At 29.6% G+C, this 18,708-nt stretch overlaps 3 protein-coding genes across 4 annotated transcripts; all 3 read left to right on the plus strand.

The window, feature by feature from the left end:
• The first annotated feature begins 368 nt into the window (after window positions 1–368).
• Window positions 369–2,575, plus strand: LOC116768317 (protein abrupt-like). The gene is made up of 7 exons (XM_032659004.2): window positions 369–668; window positions 790–930; window positions 1,081–1,224; window positions 1,365–1,420; window positions 1,490–1,734; window positions 1,906–2,089; window positions 2,311–2,575. Exons 1-7 carry the CDS (start codon window positions 591–593, stop codon window positions 2,459–2,461), a joined length of 999 nt encoding a protein of 332 aa, XP_032514895.2. The 5' UTR covers window positions 369–590; the 3' UTR covers window positions 2,462–2,575.
• A 463-nt stretch (window positions 2,576–3,038) lies between these two features.
• On the plus strand, window positions 3,039–7,941 carry LOC116768320 (uncharacterized). Its single transcript, XM_032659007.2, has 8 exons — window positions 3,039–3,237; window positions 3,313–3,453; window positions 3,844–3,975; window positions 4,084–4,185; window positions 4,379–4,440; window positions 6,724–6,860; window positions 7,148–7,331; window positions 7,683–7,941. Exons 1-8 carry the CDS (start codon window positions 3,160–3,162, stop codon window positions 7,903–7,905), a joined length of 1,059 nt encoding a protein of 352 aa, XP_032514898.2. The 5' UTR covers window positions 3,039–3,159; the 3' UTR covers window positions 7,906–7,941.
• Window positions 7,942–9,315: 1,374 nt separating this feature from the next.
• LOC116768319 (aminoacylase-1A-like) lies at window positions 9,316–16,816 on the plus strand. 2 transcript variants are annotated; one of them, XM_061527043.1, is made up of 9 exons: window positions 9,316–9,518; window positions 10,775–10,941; window positions 11,654–11,825; window positions 12,031–12,054; window positions 12,415–12,485; window positions 13,911–14,027; window positions 14,834–14,929; window positions 15,286–15,419; window positions 16,036–16,816. In XM_061527043.1, the coding sequence occupies exons 1-9, from the start codon at window positions 9,362–9,364 to the stop codon at window positions 16,253–16,255; spliced, it is 1,158 nt and encodes a 385-aa protein (XP_061383027.1). In that variant the 5' UTR covers window positions 9,316–9,361; the 3' UTR covers window positions 16,256–16,816. The 2 variants fall into 2 exon arrangements, with proteins under 2 accessions (XP_061383027.1, XP_061383024.1); XM_061527040.1 differs by having other exon boundaries at window positions 12,031–12,177; window positions 16,036–16,814.
• Window positions 16,817–18,708: the final 1,892 nt, after the last annotated feature.

An 18,708-nucleotide genomic window follows, 5' to 3' on the forward strand; every position in this document is an offset into this window, starting at 1 on the left:
ATAAAAAGGGCTTCTAGTTTTGTTTTAAAAATCGGAATAAAATATGATTACTAAATGAAATATGTAACTTATGGAGGTCATTGGTAAGATTTATATTTTATTAAAAAAGGGTCCACCAAAAAGTAAGAAACTAAAAGAACTATTAAGAAAACAATTTTCATTTTATTAAATATAAAGTTTATATTATAAACTTTGGATTATTTTTACCTTTTTAATCCCTAAGTTATTTTTTTGTTTTTGAGAAGTTTTTGGTTTGGATTCTTGGCATCTAGGTTGTACATTTTAGCTTTAATAGTTTATATAAAAATACTCTATTAAATTTTAATTCGATATCAATCATTATATAAAAAAAGAATTTATTGTTATTCTCTTTTTTATTGTAAGCCATTGCTGTAAAACATAAAAACTTCAGCAACAGGTGAGCTGCGATGCACAGATAAGTTGCATTTATATGTAGGGTTGAAAGAAGATAGCTGTCACTAAAGTGCATTATCGCATTTAAATGTTTTTGTCTGGAATCGGAAAACACAAGATCTTAAACTTGACCAAAATCGAGTTGTATTTTGATAAGCTGTAAAATAAACAGAAGTATGGCCATAGCTCAATACAATTTAGTTTGGAATTCATATAAAAACAACATTTGTAATGGATTCGCTATGTTGCAGCAAGTATGTATTATTTATTTTACCGTAGAAAAATTTTAATTATTATTTTATTTTAATAAATTTGATTATGGTGATATTCACCTTAATAAAATTTATGAGGTATATTTTAATTATAATTTTGTAGAAAGCAGAGTTTGTGGATATGACTCTAGTTGCTGGGGGTCATTTAGTTAAAGTTCATAAGAATATTGTAGCTCTGGCAAGCCCTTATATAAAGCACATGATACAATCAGCACCATGTGAACATCCTGTTATATTTTTAAGTGTGAGTATTATGTTATTTTTATTCAGTCTTAAAATTTTTTCTTTGTGGAGATTTTATATTTGAAGAGCATGTAATGTGAGAATAATTTATTATTATAAGTTTATCACCTCTACACCTCTGGATAAATTCTCAAGAGTTATATTTTTTCAGAGTATCACTCATGAGATTCTCTCATATATTTTAGAATATATATACACTGGTGAAGTAAATGTAGAAGTAGATAAAATCAAATCTTTTATAAATGCAGCCACAGAGCTTCATATCACTGGCATCAGTAATGACTTGCCACTTGGGGTGAGTACTAAAAGTTTTCTGTTATGCCATGTCAATTTGATATGATAAACAAGTAATGTATAATATATTTTTAGGGTATAAAATATTATTTTTTAGACTGTGACATAGACAAAGATATTATTTAATAATACTTCTTGCAGACTACTGAACAAATTAACTCTACACTAGACAAATCCAAGAAGACAGAGGAAGTCAGGTGATTAAATGAAATGGTTATCTGGATTTTGTAAAATGCGATCTAAATTGTCAATAAACCTTTTTTAAGGTCTGATTGTGCAGCAAACAACAATAATAAAAAGGATTTACCCACAATCGATCTGAGTTTTAATGAAAACGGTTTTGTCAATCAACTGGAGACAAATGCAAACAGTTTTAGTGAATGGTTACAAGATACAGACTCACAGAATGCAAATTTTGAATGCAATCATTTAGAAAAGACAGATCTATTAAACAGTGTTAATCTGGAACAAATATCCCAACCAACATCCAAAGTTGAAATTAATATAAATGGTATGTTATATGTGTATTAAAAGATATATTTTTATTAGGAAGTATTAGTTGGTAAAAGTTTTTTAAAATGTAGTAAGCCATAATTTTATTCAAAGAATCTGTTTTAATTTATTAATATTCTATGTTATTTTTATTTCATAAATCTATTTAGTGATGATAATATTTTTTTAGGATCCATTCCTCAACAATACACCGTGTCCAAGAGAGGGTCTTTGCAATTAATTCTAAATCGGTTCATGTATTGTATGCATCATCAGTCTTTGGGTGGAAAAAAGAGAAGGTGGAGATGCATAGACTATCGTCTGTTACATTGTCCAGCGTACATTGACACAATTAATGACCAAATAATGAATAGGTAGTATTGAATCTTATACAAAAAATTATAAGACACTACTTCAAACAGTATCTTTTGATTCTATGTTTATTTTAAAAGATCTGAATATCCTTTATACATTTTAGATAATTCTCTGAAAGCCATAAAAAATATAGTTTGTTTTGTTATTGAACTATATTTATATTCATAGTGGTATTTATTGGGGAATAATATATACTAAATACAAAATTATTATATTTCAGGCAAAATATTCATTGTCATCCATACCATGATGAAAAAATTATGAGGAATATTAAAAAGAATTTAGTGTTTGGTTCACTGAATGTTGCCATTCAAAAATCTGGAAAATTACATGACACTAATAATGAAGAAATAATGGATGATAATGATTGAAATACAATCAAAAATTGTATTTGGCTGCTATTCTTTTATTTTTAAGATGTTTTGAAAGGTTCTATTGCGTTAATTTTATTTTAAAAAAAATAAAGATTAATGTCCAGTAGTAAATTTATTTTTTTATACCCATGAGAAATATATATGTAATAAAGAAATATGTATTTTGAATATGTGTAGCCTTAAAATATATATACCATTTATATATACATATTACAGACTCTCGTGAAGTAATAGTTAGGATACTTATAATATAATTATTTGAACTTTAACTATTAAATAGTCAATAATGATCTTTGACGTGATCAGCATATTAGATTGGCCAGACAGGAAGGGAATTTAAAGGTAAAGTAACTCAAAATTTAGAATGTTCAAATAAAGAAATAGATAATTTGAGACGATTTTTTAAATTGTATATTATTTAAGAACTCCCATTTAATTGTAATAACATTCTTATATATATACTGATGTATCCATTTCTGCCAGATAATGCACAATATATTCAGCCAATGTCCGCAGTAGATGAGCAATTTTTATTATCTTTAACTTATGTGATATGTCATAAATGACAACATCAACCTGTCTAAAATAAGTGAGAAAATAATACATGTATGTAATATTTGTGACATTTTAAATGAAATAAGCAAATTATATTATTTATTTATTTATTTAGTTTATATCCATGTAAAGTGATCAAAATGGTACAGTCTCATTTTTCACTTTCATGGGATTCGTATAAGTCAAATCTGTCAACTGGATTTAGTGGTTTGCAACAGGTAAACAAACGAAATTTTGTGTTAAAAATAATGTATGTGTACATTTTTTCTAAATATTAGTTCTTATTTTACAAGAATGGAGAACTCGTTGATATGACTTTGGCTGCTGATGGGCACTTCGTTAAAGTGCATCAGGTTCTAATAGCTTTGTCAAGCTCCTATTTAAAACAACTTATTCTATCGGCTCCGTGTCAACACCCTGTCATCTTCCTCAATGTAATGTATTTAAATTTATTTATTTCAGTAGTCAACATTAAATGAACTTTCACAAATATTCTAAATTTCATTCAGTTACATTTTTCCTTTGAATGTCACATCCTCCTTCAAACAGATTTGGAAAAAAAAGTGTTGAACCTACAAATTTCCTCTATTTAGAGATCAAATCTTAGATATCTACATGGTTTGCTAAGTTTGGTAGTTGGCACATGTACAAAAAATATATGTAAATACTAAATAGATACATATTAACTGTTTATATGATGATTACTGTTAATAATTAAGTTTTTTGTATTAGTGAATAAATTAAACCAAACAGATTTTAAGTATCCATATTTTAAAAGATATTACTTCTGTAAAATTTTACTCTCATCATTACTGTCATTTCAGAATGTCTCCAATACAACTCTAACATTCCTGTTAGAATACATATACACAGGACAGGTGTCTGTGCCTTCTAGTAATTTGTCAGCATTTATTGAAGCCGCAAAAGCTTTACACATAAAAGGGCTTGAGAATGTTGTAAGTTACATCTGTACACTAATGTTATAAAACACAACTACGTATGACAATATAATATAATATATATTTGCTTCATTTCATATTAATTAGTCAATAAAATGTTTGTAGGAGGACAACAGCAAAGAAAAGCAAACACCAATTAATGTGGATGAATGTAATATAAGCTCTAATAGAATTGCTGTTAAAAGAAAATCCAGTGCACCCGATCAGGTAGTTAAAATATATAAGATGTCATTATATAATAATATTTTTTTGTCTTCACCTTTGAAAAAATTGTCCAGTCACAGTTACATATCACTGAGAAATGTTCTAATAATTGAAGTAAAATAAGGAATCAGTAATTTTAATTGCAAAAATGTGTCAAAGAGCGGTAATTAAAATTTTTTTAAATGATTTCTTTTAGTTTCATCTACCGGCCACAGCAAGAAAAGTTCTAGTTAAATATGGAGGAGCCACATCCACGGTGTGAGTGTACATGTTCTTATTATAGCATTTTTTACTATATAAATATTTAGTATATAAATTAGTTTTTATTGTTAAATGGCTTGATTTATATCTTTATGGGAAGATAGACAGGTGTTTCATCTAAAAGTACTATGTTACATTTGTAATGTATGTATTGTGTTAAGTAGCAAGACTGAGTGACAGAACTTATATGACAAAACAATCTGCCGACATTACACTTGACATCATATTTTTTGATAATACTGAGCAAGTATAATTAAAAGAGAGACGAAAACTTCAGGAGAGGAACTTTAATAGTTCCTGGGACTTGCGACCCAGATGTAGGTTTAAGGGGCCCTATCTAACGCGTGTTAAATGCTCACCTCCACCGTCCCTGTTCCTCTCTCTACAGAACCAAATTTAAAACGAACCTACTAGGGCTGCCTTCGAAGTACGTTCTAAGTATGAATTGATGTTAGTTCTGGACAGGACCAGGTCTTTTAGTAGGTTGTAGAGAGATTTACTGTCATACCTCTCGCTACCACTTCTATCGCGTACAAATCTACGACGAACCTATTCCTAGTGAGTTCGTTAGTGAGCTCTTAATACATATTGACCTTGATGGCCTGGTTTTTGGGGATGTTGGTTTCCCAAGGAACCGTGAGCTCTATTAAGACGACGCCTTTAAAATTCGCGAAAACAGAAATATGTCTAGTCTGGACGCCGACGCACAAATATCCTCTGAGATCTTATATTATTTCTCAGAAGTATCCATCATTATAGTCCAATATGAAGCCGCTTTAAGAATAGAATAAGCCTTTACGTTTGATTTTATAGCACTAGTGTCTTCTCTCACAAAACCTACTGATCGCATGTTTGTGGTTATTTCCCTTTGCGGACTGGTTACCGAAAGACCTATGCTATGCGTATGATTTGTAGAACCCTACCGCGGCAACGTGAGTATTGACCGCTATCCAGGAGTACCCTATATCCCACCAGCAAATGCTTAGCAGTTCATACTGCCTCCCCGCAAATGTAGCACGGTTTTGCGGAACCTTTACCCCATCTTACTAAATTACTCTGATCTGGGAGAGTCATCTGGAACGCATTGAGATAAAATTTTAGCAGTGCTGGCGATCGATCATGAATTAAGTTGCGCCATTTTAGTGCTAATGGGATGCAAACTCTCCTTTGTCTCACCACTCGATCTGTAAACTCATTGCATGGATCTTATATTTATCATTATCGCCTTGCCGAAGAAAAGCTCTTGGGTTTTCTTACTTGATCCTAACCCTCATCTGTTACTTATGCTCCTGTCATAAATTGTTTATGGAATTGAAATCTTAACTCTAGCTCTGGGGCATCTTTGTCTTTTGGGAGGGATTTAATGACATCATCATGGGATTTCTCCAGGCTATGTCTCTTCGAAACTCTTGTTAAAAAAGCTAACTAGTTTTCCTTCCTTGGGATGGAGTAAAACCTATATTACCTGTCGTAACTGTAGAAACGCATTGACCGCCTGAAGATAATCGCGGATCATATGAGGTTTTCTGGCTACCGAGATACAGACTTTGACATCTATTTGGTTTTGTCCTTAATCCACAGAATTTATCCACTTCATTCAATAGTACTTGACAGTGTTTGGGGTTACGTGTCAGTATTGCGAGATTTCTAAATTTTAATCTTAAAAAAGACTAAAATTCTGTGTATTAAACTTGAACCGATATCAATATTTTTTTTGGTTACTTTTTCTAAGGTTCTAAAGTTCTCCTAAGGTATTAATTACGATATTAAATATTTTTGGAGATAAACGGCAATCGTGAAATAGTCCTATATTGTACATCATAGTTTTTGTAAGGCTTTCTTTAATTATTATAGAAAGCTTTAATTTTGAGTAATATGACACAATCACATCACTAACTAGTGGACAGGTTCTTGCATGTTGGTGGTGATATGTTCACTCTTAAGGTTGTGAAGGAAGCTTGCAACATTACAAATCGCAGGAGATTCTTTGTGATTTCCGTGTGGGCTTTAATTTATTCATTCACAATGACATTAAGGACTTGAAAGATGGATTTAAGCAATTCATTGATTTATATATACCTAGAATGTTTATTGTTTACAATAAGTCAATGCCCAAAATAATTATAAAATTTTTAAAGAAATAGTTGTTTTGAATACAGAATATCATAGCAAATTTAATATCATATCATCGACAAGTATGAAAATGTTGTAAATGTAAATATATTGTCATTAATTTGTTATGTAATAAATATTAAAGAATAATTATGTTTTAATTTTTAGAATCGTGGAAAAGAAGAATCTTAATGAATCCATGGATAATGATGAGGTACACAACACAATGGACCATAATGCACTCGAAGCGGACACTCACTTGACTGATGAAACACAGAAGGATAAAGACAAAGGAGCAGTTCAAAGTAAGTTTTAAAGAAAATTTATTTCATATTTTACATCTGTAGTATTACATAATTATAATTTTTTTAAGTTTAGAACAAATTATCTTCAAAATTTTTTAAATTAAAAATACACTATCAGAAATTTATCTGATTCTCTCGCTAGCAGAATGTCGACTTAAGTGAATCTTCATTCTATATATCATACCTTCAAATATATTCCAAGAGCTCACTCTCTTCTATCTTAACAGCTTAACTTTGATTCAAAGCGTTTTTACCTCGCATATAGTTTTGACATTTCTTTCTTACAGTGGCGTCGTCCAATTTACAATATACGGTTTCGATACGGGGCTCCTTGCAAGTTATATTAAACAGATATATATACAATTTACACTCATCTCAGTCTACTGGAGTGCGTCGTTGGAGATGCTGCGATTATCGCAATAAGAAATGCAGCGCGTTTGTCGTGACACAGGATAATGTTGTCTTAAACAGGTCATTTTTATTTTTTATTATTATTTAAAGTATAAATGTATTTCTTTAATGGCAACATTAATGCACAACGTTGTACCATATGTTTTGCACTGAACTGTCAATTTATTAAAATGTTTTGTTTTTTTTTGGTAATGTTTAGGTCGTCATTATTATAACTTTTTTTTATTATTACTTTGTCAATGCTTTATGTTTATAAAGCCAACATCCTTCCGGAATATTAACATTGACGGTAGCTTTGTTATTTTTTTATGTTTTTCTCGAGTTTATACATATTTAGCGTTCAATAAATTACCACTGTCCTGTACTTATTATTTTCTATTAAAACATTATGTATTTTTTTTATTCAAACAGAGCGAATCCCCACAACCATTCGTTTCACGATAAGAAGATTCTGGATAAAATTGAAAAGAACGCTATCTACACGGCCATAGACGACGTCAAAGGCGTCATAGACAAAGAGAAGCCCAAAGACAATCTGCCAATGGAAAGCGAATTCGTAGGACTCTCTTTTAATACGGAATTAGATGATTTAACGAATGATCCGAAAACAGTGTCGTCGTATAAAGTAAATTAATTATAAATAATTATAAAATAAAGATTTTAGAGCTTATTTGCGCCGTTTGGTATTTTATTCTCGTGAATGCGAATAAAACTATACATTAATTGTTGTAATTCTTTTATATAATAAACCAATTTACTTTTTATAATTAGTAAATAATGCTGGTTTCTCAACAACTATAACATATTATGTTGTGAGGATTAAACAATTCAATTAAATCCTTTCAAGCCAGATAATGTCTTCACATTGGACAAAATAAAGCCTAGCTTAAAAAACAAAACTCAAGAATTAAGCCGTGCTGTAAAATAAATATGTACTGCCTTCTAATGCAAAATAACATGTATTTTCGACTTTAAAGACTTCCATTATAAGTCTAGACAATTTTAAGACCTGCACAAATTTGATAAGGAGTTCCGTAATTTGTTTACAGTTTTTAATAATTGATATGAGACACCCACATAATAATGTTTCCAAACCTACGTTGTTTCAGCGGAATGTTTGTATAACACGTTACTATCATAACTCATGGCAAATGAAAGATTCAGAATATTTTTGATAAATAGTTACTCTTATAATATCGTAGTACTTTTTAACGCTTCGTTACTCTGATTGTGTAATCACATTAAAATAAGTTACAAACTCTGGTAGCCCTTTAACAGAAATTATATCTCCTGTTATAGTTTAATTGCTGGACGTAAAAATCGTTCTTTAACTTAAAAGCGTCGTCGTGTATGGAACATTTCAAAACTGTTTGATTTTTTTTTTAATTCACATGACCTTGGTCGTTTGTGTTCAAGGTACTGTTGCAACACCAATCATAGGGTCGAATTAAATAGTGCTATTCAAGACAGTCGATGTCCACACTGAGAGCATTATGTATAGCGTTGTATGTAGTATAAATCTATACTAGTGCAGATTTTATTGCTTGACTCATTTTTTTTTCTCGATTGAATGCTGTTTAATTTGATCGTGGTGATTAATGTTCTAACTTCTGCATGTCAGAAGAGGCCTTTCCTCAGCAGTGGGCTCCGATAAGCTGATGATAATGATGACTGTTTCACTGTCATTTCACCCGCTTGTAGTTAAAAATGATGCCAGTTAGATTGTCTTTGAAATTACTTCAGCCGTTTCAAATATTAGTTCTAAAAAAAATACTTACATAATTTTTTTAAAACATGTTATTCTTTTATTTGTACAATGTTACTTTTTTATATTCACTTCAGATTTTATTTATTTTTTATTGATTTTATGTGTTTCTAATGATTATTATTATTTCTAATGACTATTATTCAGTTTTATTTTGTTGCGAAGCGGACGTAAAACAATTGAATATCGTTATACAGATATAATATTATTAATTCATGTATAAGCAAACGTGTAAAAGCAAATATTTAGTATAATTTATACATAAACTTATCAGTGAATTAGTTAATTGTCAGTTAAGTGTAACAACGCGATAGATCAAGACGCAATGCTTGGCTTTGTGTACCATTTATATGTACTAGTGAGCGTGGTTTTGTGCAATCCTATACATTATAATTATACATTAAAAGATTTCAATAATAATCCCGCTGTCAAGAAATTACAGGAATATATAACGATAGACTCGAGCCGTGTAGAAAATATCGGTAAGGCTTAAATCTGTTACAAATCTTTATTATTTGCTACAAAAACTATCATTTTAATGTTAATAGAAACAAAATAACCAATTAAAACCAAAGTCTACTACTGAGAAAACAATATACAATATTTTTATACACATATTAAGAATACATCAATATGTAGTACTCTAAATTATAAGTTTTTAGTTATAAAATATGACTTCGTTTCAAGACATTGGTATATTTAGATCATACCTATTATATATTACTTATTCTTTGTCAGTTTCCTATTGCCTGCGGTTTTGTTTGTATCATTATTAAAAAATTTCATTCAAATTCTTGAAGACCTCTCAGTCAGAACTTGATTCGTAAAAATGGAACTACCTCAGAAAAAATCTCTTTTTGATAAAAAAAAAAATTAAACTTCCCTGCATTTTGTTAAAAAGGAGACATGACATGACATATCTATCTGCCAGTGACATTCCTGTTAAGATATTTCTAGCCGTTTCAGAAATTAATCTCAACAAATAGACTGACAAAAAAATGCATTTAATTGTTTTATATAGGCACATTTACGTTCATACGCTTTTGGTGTAAAATTGTTAATTTAAACTTACAAACAGACGATTCAATTTAATTTATTTAATTTGTTAGATATAGTGTATAGGGCATAGATAAATACCATGACATACATATGTTATGATTCTGATACTGGGATAATTTTATTTATTACATTAATAATAATTATTATCTATGATATACATACTGTTAGTTTGAATCAAATATTTAGATATGGCTTTCTTTAATTCATATTGGGCATAGGTGTAGGGACAATCTGCCAATGTCTTATGCCCCGTAAAAGAATTGTATGTTTTTTATGAAGTTAATAGAACATATAATTTTTGAAAAAATAAAATCTAATAAGGTTATACTTGTTACAAAATATTAATGTTACGTGTATTAGATATTAGGTATTTCAATGGAATTAAATTTCTTAAATATGGTAACATTATTTATACCAAAAATTGAACTAGTACACAAGTTCATTGAACTTACATATATTAGCATACTATGTAAGCTATATATTACTATATTCTAATTACGAATATGCATCGTTAGACTCGACATAGACTGCATCCAATTCATGAATCGATATTCACACATGATAATATCTTAGTAGCTAAAGAAAAACTGCAAACTGTCAGTAGGCAAACTAATTGTAAAAGTTTAATTTAATATTTGTCATTCGTATGAAAAAATAAATGCACATAAATCTTCCACAGAATTAGTAGTTGACTTCTGGAAGAGGCAAGCAGCGGATGTCGGTCTGTCTTTTGCGGTGTATAGACCAGCTGTGTTGCCAGTATGTGTACTTACCTTAATAGGTCGTCAGCCGGACCTGCCTAGCATTATGCTAAATCATCACGGAGATGTGGTCCCAGCATACCATGTATGTATAATATGCACGTTATTGCAATATAATTAATTTAATTTATTTCGGTTTATAGATTTTACAAATTATCTTTGAATTCTCAAATCCAAGTGTTTGTTGGTGTATGTTCAGGTGTGTGTGTGTGTGGGTACTTGATGCGTATGTGTGTGTATGGATACTTGAAGCGTATGTGTGTTTTGAGTGTTGGCTCAAAACAAAAATCAAAAAATCACTTTGATTAACATTTATTTAAAACTATTATTTCCATTTGTCAAAACAATCTTCAGCGATGGTTGGTTGGTTGTTTTAAATATGGCCTTCACCCGTGTAAAGACGTATGTCATCCCTCGTGAGGAGACATGCGGTGCCCTGGAGTTTACAGATTCGAATGCCTTTGGAATCAATGGTTTTTAATCTTTAAAAATATCATTTAAATATTAAGCCCAAGGTTATTTAATGCTAAAAGGATAGTTAAAGAAATCCAGACATGTTTTTAAAATGTCGATTAGTTATTTAGCATAAATCTCTTTCGAAATAAACATGTAATTAAATGAAATAAACAATTATATTGTTTTATTACATATAGTTCAGAATATCTTTTACATTGTTCAAATTTATGTGTATTTAGTAAGTACCTAAACTATTAATAAAGCTGATAATAATTACACTAAACTACTAAATCTGTGCGTGATATTAATTGGGCTAAATACATTTTATTTCAATCGTGTAGAGCATGTGGAAGTATCCTCCATATTCGGCACATATTGATGAAAACGGCGATTTATACGGACGAGGGGCCCAAGACACTAAAAGTGTTGGAATACAATATATAGAAGCTGTTAGAAGACTTATTAAAAATAACGTAACATTAGAAAGGACGTTACATCTTACTGTTATGCCAGGTACGGGAATTAATATTTTTCATTTAATATTATTACGAAACAAAAAAACACGTGTTATTGAATAATCAATTTGCCCTTTCTGTACATTCATAATGGATGATATTATATTTATATTTTATTTTCTTAATTTTAAATTTAGCAAACATGATGTAAATTAAATTTTATTTTAAAATTTATCTATAAATAATATAAATTTATATCTCAGATGAGGAATACGGCGGTAGCAAAGGTATCAAAGCTTTTATTTTGACGGATGTTTTTAAATCATTAAACATTGGATTTGCATTAGATGAAGGCTTTACATCTGAAGATGACGTGATGCTCGCGTCTTACCAGGATAAGAGACCAGTTCGTGAGTTTTATTTCATGTAATGTTGCAAGTCCACCGCAGGCAGCCGATATCAGAATATACATTTTTTAAAATCATATATCTCTCTGAAAATGTTTACAATTTATAAAAATAATCGTCGATTATTCTAACATGTAAAATCTACGAGTTGTTCATTTTTAAGAGATAAAATAGATCTTTAAAAAAATCTGTTACTTTTCTTTTAATAGAAACTTTTAAAGAAACTTTTTTTTTTACTAGAGGTGCGATTCAATATTATCGGTCAAGGTGGTCATGGTTCATCATTGGTGAACGGAAGTGCTATAGAAAAGGTGATGTTTTTAAATTTATGTAATCTGGTTTTATTCGACCGTTGTGTATTAAAGCTGGTTTAAATGTTCTAAATGGAAAAAAGGTCAAATACGAAGAAAGAAACATTATTATACGAGATGGATACGTATGAGACGCAATATAAAATCCCAGAGAATATTTGTGTGACGACGTCCAGACTGGACATATTTTTATATTCGCGGATTTCAAAGCGCGTTGTGACGATAGAGCTCACGGTTCCTTGGGAAACGGTGAATCCATGGAATGCTGAGAGGTTTCGTCTCCTTGTTGTGGCCGTGTCATTGAGAAGGAATACAATATAGAACACTATAATTTTAACAAATAATTCAAAATGACATTATCTTTAAAGAACAATTCGTATCGATTTTTTTACATTAGATAATGGACAAGACTTATTAGTTTATTTTGCTTATTTCATATAAAGCGGCGCCGGAATTTATTCAATTAATATTAATTCTAAGTCTTATTTTGGTAATTTAAATCTATAACCCTTACGGTTAGATTCATATGGTTAATAGAATTAAATCCTACTAATTTCGTAAATGCGAAAATCGAGGGATAATTACCGTATGGTTGTTTGTAGTTGTGGCACGCAAAAAATAATAAACGTATTTTTATAAAACTTAACGGTTATGTAACTCAAACATCAGAATAAGACATAGTCTATAAATTATTCGGAATTTCCGTATAGTTAACGTTAAATCGAGGTGTGACAGTTGTATCGTGTATGAAGTCACGTGACACAGACTATAGATGTCGCTGCCGGATGTGTTATCACATCTATTGCTTCTGTTGTATTCATTTCTCTTTAAACTTTATTCTTTAGTGTATGTAGACGATATTTTGGACGAAAACTGCTCAAGTATACTTGATACTTATGTAAATATTAATTATATTTTTTTATATATTATTATTTTCTCAAATATTTCATACAGGTAGTAAATAATGTCAACAGTGTATAGTGTAGATTTTTTTTTCAATATCATTTATGATGTACTGGAAAATATGTTTTTTACGAACAAAGAAGTAAATGTTCCAGTGAGGGATAGTGGTTATCTTCACGTGTAGCTACCCTAAGCTTGCATCACACTCTATACGAAGGGTTTACAGTTAATACTAACTAATAAAAATTTTGAATGACAAACTGGAGACGCCCCGTATGTAGTTTGATAATACAAACTTGTGATAAGGGTACACGGCATTTTCAATTCAAGTTATGCAAATGTCTCTGATTTTTTCCTGTTTTTTGTAAGTTGGCAGCAAGGCAGAGGGCTTTTTAATTAATTAAAATATATTTTATTATATTGTGTGACCCCGTTATTTGCCTCAATATTTTACCATGTGAAGCTTTTTGTGTATTGTTATGTTGATAATAATGTTTTTATTTGTATGGTTTTTGTTTTAAGGTGCAATATCTATTGAACACCGCCTTAGAATTCAGAAAAGAACAGTTGAAAATAAGGGACGCCGCAACGAAACTCGATTACGGATCTTACACTACTATTAATGTTAATATGATCGAGGTATTTATTATATTATATTATTATATATATATATATATATATATATATTTGTATTAGATTATAAATAATTTATTGTGTATCTATATTTCTATTATAATATTAAATAAAGAGAAAATGATAGCAAAATTAACAATACGAGATTTTTTACGTTCCAATATTTTTCGTGTCAATAAGAATAAAACATTTTTCAATATGTAGTTTCTGACAGAAAAATAACAACATAACTTAGTTTTTACTACAAATATAATAAAACATGATTCCAAAAAGATATTTTTCAACTTATTTTAGAAATATTAAAATAATTTGAATTGTAATAGAAATGCTGAGTTGGACGTATAGTAAGAATATTGTTGATTTTTTTAATTTTTAAGTGGAGTCATACCAACAGTTTTATTTCCAAATTGTTTCTTATACATACGTGATATCAATGTCAACTCGCAAATTTGATTTTATAAAAGTAGACACTAAACATTTTCTATATGAATCCAGATTTTTTTTTAACTTATAGAGTAGATTCTTTCCTATTTTTAAACGGTTTTATTAATTATGATCCTTGGTGTAGCATGAAATGAAAAGACATGTAAATAGTGTTGTTGTCATATTAATCAATGCGCCCAGTTTAAGGTGAATACTGGTTTGATAACAATGCTAGCATACCTGCTACCGCTTACATTTACTTTTAGCGAGGCAGTGTAAGATTTTTTTTTTAATATTTCACTATAAAGCCCATCAAATATTTACAATAAACAGTTAAATTCTAATTTGTTTTTTGAATAAACTTTTTTTGATAAGGTTGTTTCCGACAGGGAGGCATCGCCCCGAATGTTATTCCTAAAAATATTAGTGTAGTTATGGATATCAGGTTGGCGACATCAGTGAATGCCGCAGACGTACAAGCTATGGTAAAATTTATTTTAATTAATTAATATCTGATCGTATCTCCTCCACATTACACAACACTGTCAGAACATACCGTGCACGTCTTTGCAAGGATGAAGGCCATATTTAAAACAATTTATCAATTATACAGTAATAGATATTGTTTAATAAAAAAATCTAGTATAGGTACAAAATGTTGATATTACTTTTTTACTTATTTAAGCGTCCTTAAAACCTGAACTTTTCCAATCGGACATTATTAATCATCTCCGTTACTAACAAGTCCAATAAGTAATTACATTGAAACACGACAAATAAAAAATATGTCTTTTAATTAATAAGTTGATGTAAAATATTAGCTTTTTTGTCTTTTTTTAAGTTGGTTTCCTGGTTATCAAACCTCGGTGATGATTCTACTATGGAGTTTATCAGACTGGACGAGCGTTCACCAGCGACAGCAGTCGATAGCACCAATCCATTCTGGATAGCTATGAAGGATACATTGAATAATCGGTACCAATTACTATATTACCATTTGTTTTATTAAAACTTATTTTACGTATCACACCAACATTATAAAACTAATGTTTTTGGTTTGCTATATAATTAAATATGAATAACATTAACATTAATTTGGTCTTAAATAGTGTTTAAAGGATATAATATTCAAAATCTGTTACTTTTTTATGAAATATCGAGTAATTTTTTTCTCAAGACAAGTTAAGTAAAGTCAGCCTTATCAATCTCATCTCATTCCACTACTAGAATAAGGAAAACTAATTATGAAATAAAATCTTGTAATTATTTATGATGTAGGTATTGAAAAATTAAAATTTCGTTAAAACAATAAAAGTTATACAATATTAACTAAATATATTTGTAATTTTTTTTTACAATAAACTAAAATACACTGAAATAAAGAACTTAAAGAAGCGAAAATATAAAAAGGTGGATTAATATAAAACCTTTTTTCCATTGTGCCAGTTTCAAACATTTACAGTTTTGATTATTTTAATACTAATAACAATAATAAGTAACAATATACTTCCTTCCATTATATTAAACATTACAGGATAGGATTTAATTCAGATATAAGTGCAATTACATCAAAGTATTAATATTTTTGCAGTGGCATCACAGTCACGCCTGTAGTGTTACCAGCTACATCAGACATGCTGGTGTTGCGAGAGAAATTTTCAATACCAGCCATTGGATTCGCTCCCAGAAATAATATGAAAAATAAAATTCACGACGCCAACGAATACATACCTGTTAGTAATTTCCTGAAAGGAATCGATATTTATTATGATTTAATACAAAAACTTGCCAACTTATCTCAAAATAGTTGACGTACCTATTGGCAATAAAAATTTCATGCAATGTAAAAATTATAGAATTATATTCACATATATAGTGTCAGTATAATAATATAAGTTTGTCATGTAAATTACGTAATAAAATAAGTGAAATTAATTTACTTAATTTTATTTTTATGACATAATTAAATGAGATCAAAACTGAAGTGCGAGTTAATTGGCGCGGCGTGTTTCATTTAAGTTGATACAGACGGTTGTACCAACATTCAGCCACTTCTCAGTAATGGAGCTTCTTCCGTACGTGCCCTAACATTTTTAAAAGGACTTTTTCGCGAACCAGCGCACCCTGTTTGCTGAACGACGGATTTGAGAATAGTCACGCTTTTAACGTACAAATGAATGCTCCGGAATAATCGGGATCTCTGAGCAAACCGTTTAGAGCTCGATTGTAGAACAAAAAAAATGTGCGTTTATTCAGGAAATTGCTGGGATTAGATACGTGTTTTATTTACAGGCATTTTAATATTATTATAATTTCATTTAATTGTTTAAAAAAGGAGTATAAAGTACATTAAAGCTTTCAAATAGGTGTTTTAAATTAATTATCTCATAGTATTTAAAATAATAATTACTCTTTCAATAATGACATGGTTGTTTAATTTTACGCAGAATTAGTATAAACAAAATTTCTAGATTACATTATATTTATTAGTAGGGTTAAATAATAATTGAATAACCAACCATTCTTATAGATGCACAACGGAGTGCTGGAGGCGTGGAGGCGTTAATTGAAATAAATTGTCACGGCTGAATGTCGCCGGAACATAAATCAGAGTGCCGCGGGCTACCAACTAAGTGCCTGCTACTAACGATATAGCAAAGATACATATAGAGGAGAGTGCTATTTAATTATTCCACCTCAATCTTCTCTTATTATTATAAATATCACAGATTTTTTTACTTATAATACCAACGTTAAATTAATTAATGAAAGCTATATCTGTTTATAAGTATTTCAATTAATACTGAAAACGTAAAATTGTAATAGAGTTTAATTTTTACAGAACTTAAATTAAGTTTCAAATTATATAAAATGTGTTTAATGCAACTAGTTCTATATAATAATAATTATGAATTTTTTGGTATTATTAAAATGCCGTGTCTGGTAGTTATGTAGGTCAACACAACAGAATGACGCTCTAAGAGACACCGCGAGACGAATTAATTTAAAGGCGTCGAGTGCGCGATTTTTCCTCGCTATACTCATTTGTCACCGGTGTAGGTGTGTACATCACACCGGTAAAAGCACTCATACATTCAGTTATAAAAACGGATAAGGTATTATACCGGTTGATTTACTGTCATTTGTCATTTTTTAATGGATATTATTAAATTGTGCCTCAGAATTAATACAGGTTCGTGATATAATACTAAACTCTATTCTATTGCGTCCTGTCTAAACATTTATGTTATAATATCACATCTACTTTTATAATTGTCGAGTTCAATTCGTATCAGGGACGAGAGTATGAGTTTATTATGCCAAAATAATTGACGGTATCAAAGTTTTCCATTGATATTGAATACAGAAAAAAAATAATTATGGAATCTTAAAATAATTTTTTTTTAGTTGCACATGCAAAGTAGGCGGTTTATTTTCATAAATTGGATGTGAATAACAAGAATAAAATGATCCACTCATATATAGTAACATATTATGATGAACAATTTACGTAACGCTCCTCAAAGTGCTCTATATGAAATGTAATGGCCTTTATAAATTTCACCATTCATTCTACCTACGAAACTCAATGATAATATTTGTACAATATCCATACACTGAAGAAAATTAATTAATATAAAATAAAATTATATTTTTATATTAAGAACATAAATATTGCGTTATATAGCACAAAGATTATTATAAACCTATATAAATATAGCAAAAAATATAAATCAGTGTACACTAAAACTGAACAAATCACGAATTTACTAAGTGCTCATCAGGAGTTGTACAATTCCATAGACAAACAGGGTTTAAGGGGATACTTGGTGACAATGGTTCGGTCACGCGCTCTTTATTTACTAACCCATGGCACTAAACCCCGCATTATTTTTATTCCATATGTTATTTGAAAGGAACAATTCCTTAACCAGCGTTTGATTTAAAAATTTCACAAGTGTTGTTTTAAAATAGCAGCTATTAAATTGAATTTATGTTTTTCTTTTATCGTGGGATGTTCTCACGATGTATTGAATATGAATTAATAATATGAATTAATTAAAATGAAATGAACTTGTAATTTTTATTTGTAAAAAAATTATACGAGTTAATGAATGTAACGAACGAACGAATGTAATGTACGGCAGCTTGTCATTTAACTAATACAATTTTAATATTTATATTTAAACTTATCATATTAATGGTTTGTCTACTAAACGAAAAATGTTGATGCGAACACAATGTGATAATTTAAGTGTTTTGA

Source organism: Danaus plexippus, chromosome 4, assembly GCF_018135715.1.
Source record: "Danaus plexippus chromosome 4, MEX_DaPlex, whole genome shotgun sequence".
Lineage (NCBI taxonomy): Eukaryota > Metazoa > Arthropoda > Insecta > Lepidoptera > Nymphalidae > Danaus > Danaus plexippus.

Excerpts from the sequence above, each read along its gene's own strand:
- LOC116768317 (XM_032659004.2), top strand. The coding sequence starts at position 591 with ATGGCCATAGCTCAATACAATTTAGTTTGGAATTCATATAAAAACAAC. Across the intron at positions 1,225-1,364 it reads GTAATGACTTGCCACTTGGG|ACTACTGAACAAATTAACTC; the intron begins GTGAGTACTAAA and ends TACTTCTTGCAG. Across the intron at positions 1,421-1,489 it reads AAGAAGACAGAGGAAGTCAG|GTCTGATTGTGCAGCAAACA; the intron begins GTGATTAAATGA and ends ACCTTTTTTAAG.
- LOC116768319 (XM_061527040.1), top strand. The coding sequence starts at position 9,362 with ATGCTTGGCTTTGTGTACCATTTATATGTACTAGTGAGCGTGGTTTTG. Across the intron at positions 12,178-12,414 it reads CCAGGATAAGAGACCAGTTC|AGGTGCGATTCAATATTATC; the intron begins GTGAGTTTTATT and ends TTTTTTTACTAG. Across the intron at positions 12,486-13,910 it reads ACGGAAGTGCTATAGAAAAG|GTGCAATATCTATTGAACAC; the intron begins GTGATGTTTTTA and ends TTTTGTTTTAAG.
- LOC116768320 (XM_032659007.2), top strand. The coding sequence starts at position 3,160 with ATGGTACAGTCTCATTTTTCACTTTCATGGGATTCGTATAAGTCAAAT. Across the intron at positions 4,186-4,378 it reads AATCCAGTGCACCCGATCAG|TTTCATCTACCGGCCACAGC; the intron begins GTAGTTAAAATA and ends GATTTCTTTTAG. Across the intron at positions 6,861-7,147 it reads AGACAAAGGAGCAGTTCAAA|TGGCGTCGTCCAATTTACAA; the intron begins GTAAGTTTTAAA and ends TCTTTCTTACAG.